Below are 3,477 nucleotides of genomic sequence, written 5' to 3'. Positions count from 1 at the left end.
GGCTCAGTGCAACCGCCAAGGGTTGCTGTTCACACCGGTAATATCTTGCCAGTGGGACAACGCAGAGTTGTGAATCCAGTTGGGCAATAGTCTCCAAAGGGACACCAAGACCCTCTCTTCCCACACAAGCCAAACTGTGACAACCTCAAGAGAGAGGGCAACACCTGGCTACATGTAGCATGACACATTCTTATGTTACTGGAGCGCCCTGCTCTGATCAAGGAGAACCGAGATGCAGGTAACATGGGTCCCAGGTGAGAATGCCAAACAGAACCACCTGGCCCAGCCACGCCTACCTGCCTCCTCAAGAGGTGTCAACAGAGTGGACTTGGAACAGGATTCACCTTACAGGATTTAGAACAGGACGCAGTGTTCCCTCTAAGCTGAGTTAGGATGAGTCAGCTCAAGAGTTTTTTAGCCTCCGGCTCACATATTTTTGTCTTAGCTCAGGAAGGAGGGCTCCAGAGAAAACTAATTTATGCAGTAGCCGAATTGCTCACTCACATTAATGCCAGCAGCTCGCAAAGTACAATTTTTGCTCACAAGACTCCACGGCTTAGAGGGAATATTGAATGGGAGGTCCGAGAGGCCTGGTGTACGTGGAACCGGAGGAAGCCTTATGTGGGGGAAGGCTGAGGCCAACGTTCACTCCTTCTTCTCAGCAACTTACATTTAAAATACCTGGAGGCACAAGTATACGTGTGGATTTGTTTTATTCATAATTCGGAATTGCCCTGGGATACCAAAAGTATTTCTAATTAAGGTGATTTTTAACAAAAAAACCTGTTGACCTCACTTTTCAGAACATCCGCTGATCCATTTCCTTATTCCAGTGGTGGTAGATCACGTGTTAAAAGAAACGTAACATGCACACATTTGTACAGGTTTTTCATAAAGTCTATTTCATTATTTGTGGGTAGCGCGTTCAACAAGTTAAATACATTTAAATAATGTATTGTGTGGTGACTGCACTAATGCAGCGTTAAGAACTAGGTAGGTAACCAATTTAACTAAAAACCAGCTAACTAGAACTGCCTAAATATGCCGAGTACCGCTCTTTGTTCTAGGCCACCCCACGGAAGGGGGAGGGGGAACCTCTGGGTCACACTGGAATTAAATTTTTAAGGCCATATTCTTCCGATATCCCGTTCTCTGTGGCAGCCTCCAGTCCCTTAAGCCTCTAATTCCAGGCCGAGACCAAGTTTATGACCTCCGGCGTTGATGTTCTTGCCATCTATCAGGGCGGACAGTGTCAGCTTCACACCTGTAAGGGAACACAGCCCAAGAGTTAGGAGCCAGCAAGAAAACCCCTTCCTTGTTCCGTCTGTGCCCCTTCCTTCGTCTTCACGCCTCCAGCAGAGGCAAAGCTGAAAAGGCCTTGAGGCCCACCCCTTCCTTCCCACCCGAGCACTGGCCCTAAATCTTGGAAGCCTGCAGAGATCGACAAAACTAGAAGGCTCCATGGAAAGCAATCATCCCTCTCGCCTGGCATTTCTTATCTGAGCAGAACCTTCTGTTACACCACAGATGATAATCCTGCTCGTGGAGGGCACGGAAACCTCCCGTCTGGGTGCTTAAGCAGTCAGAAGAACAGGCTCAGAGGCCATGCTTCTCCAGCCGCGACTGAGTGGTCCAAATACACAATTAACATTTCGCGATCCTGCTGGCAGGCAGCACGCAAAGGCCTCCAGCCACACAAGCGTCAGTTCAGTCCCCTGTTCAGCCCGCACAGCATCTGTCCCATGATCGTCTTATTCTAGAGAATATCATGGATGGAGACCCTGGTTTTGGTGACCTTCTGGTGAGGCAATGTTCAGCTCATACTGTGAGACGGCAAAGATGCGGGAACCTTCTTTTGGTGGGATGCTCAGATATGCCAACGTAGCCCGTGGCTTTCAAACAGACCACCCGCTTTCTTAAACGTGGAAACACTCCTCCCTCCTCCACTTGTACAAGATTTAATTATCCTTCTGTTAACATCTGTCACGGGCAGACTGGTTTTCTGGGGTATTCACAATACTGCAGAGCACCGAAATCTGAAACCTTCCCCCCCCCCACACACAGCAAATGTGTCCATGAAACTTTCTTCAAGTTAGATTTCCAAACCGTTTGCCTTTGCCTTTTCTTGGGGTCCCTGCTTTGGAGGACGTACAGGGCTCTTCAGCAATCGAGGGGCCAGGGACATTCTCTCCCCCCCCCATTTTTTCAAGTGAAGGGGCAACCTGCCCTCCCCTGCTGCAAAGGTTATCCCCCTGGCTACCGGCATCCCCATCCCCGTCTCTCTCCCCCACCCAACACCTGAATTACAGGGGGGCAGACTTATCATTGCAGGATCGGGAGCTGGGGTCCCTGCAGGGGGACGTCTTTCCCGCAGTGAAGGGGAAAAGGCAACTTTCTGCACGAGAAGCTGCTTCTTCCTAAAAGGATGATGTGTTCCCTTTTAAAATATGTCCCAGAGATAATGGAACCCCACAAGTTGTCACCCTGCTAGTTCCTGGGAGGACAACCAATGCCAACACAGGATCCAATATTGCCGGGACGCTCCCTTCCGACGCAACATGCTGGTTCACAACTGCAGCACTCAACCCTCTCTCTAATGCCACCGTAGGGCAGGCTAATTTATTCTACGTGACGTTCTTTGCATTTAGCAGCTCTTGTCAGAACTACGGCTCGCCCACGGTCATCCAGCCAGGTGCAAGTGGAGGAGTGGGGAATCAAACCCGGTTCTCCCAGATTAGAGTCCGCGCACTTAACCACTGCACCAGACTGGCTTGAACAGGAGACGCTGGGGATTCGAGCTAGGTGCCAAGCAGATGTCCTCCCACCGAGCCACGGCCCCTCCCCCCCAAGGGCAAGAAACATCTGAGGTGCCCAGAGGGCCACTGGGGTTCACCGGTGAGGTCTACAAAACATCCACACGTTAACTAGCTCAGCAGAGGTTGCAGAACCAGGTAAAACTGAACTGGGCCTCTGTGCGAGTGGACCCCTTTGGGGAGGGTGGGGGGAGGCAGAGTTCCGTGTGCATCTCCTTGGGAGCCGCCAACTGCACAAGGTCGAGAAATACCATCCTTTCGGGTCTCATGACAAGTATTCATTTACCTGGCCTCAGGGTCTGGGTGTAACCAACTCCAACTAGACTAGAATTGTTCACTTTTGCCTGCAAAACAATAAAGGGAAAAGCCTCAATTGATGAAAGAATGTTCGTAATCCTGTTTGACTGCCACGGCGACTGGCAACGGGCCCAGACATCCGAGGCTCGAAAAGCAAGTCCTGAAGTGAGGAAACAGCCGGAAGCAGGAAGACTCTCCCAATGAAGTGGGTCATTTTATGACCCATCTTACTCAAATCTCGCCCCTCCACACACATACACACCCCTTGAAATGAGAATGCACAAGGGTTAGTTGTTGCGTGGCCGGGAAATCTCCAACTAATGAACTCCAGCCGTGAAAGCCTTCGACAACAGATTAATACACAAGC

At 50.4% G+C, this 3,477-nt stretch overlaps 1 protein-coding gene across 1 annotated transcript in view; it reads right to left on the bottom strand.

The window, feature by feature from the left end:
* Positions 1-703: 703 nt before the first annotated feature.
* Positions 704-3,477, bottom strand: part of VDAC2 (voltage dependent anion channel 2) — a 15,236-nt gene continuing 12,462 nt past the window's right edge. The window contains exons 8-9 of the mRNA XM_015410671.1: positions 3,100-3,157; positions 704-1,264 (exon numbers count right to left, since the gene is read on the bottom strand). Of these exons, the coding sequence (XP_015266157.1) occupies positions 1,173-1,264; positions 3,100-3,157 (150 nt within the window). The 3' untranslated portion in view covers positions 704-1,172. The remainder of the gene's footprint in view (positions 1,265-3,099; positions 3,158-3,477) is intronic.

This window comes from Gekko japonicus, unplaced genomic scaffold (genome assembly GCF_001447785.1).
Source record: "Gekko japonicus isolate JY-2015 unplaced genomic scaffold, Gekko_japonicus_V1.1 scaffold5410, whole genome shotgun sequence".
In the NCBI taxonomy this organism is placed as follows: domain Eukaryota; kingdom Metazoa; phylum Chordata; class Lepidosauria; order Squamata; family Gekkonidae; genus Gekko; species Gekko japonicus.
The sequence above is the reverse complement of the archived record's forward strand: the minus strand, read 5'-3'. Positions and strand labels throughout refer to the sequence as shown.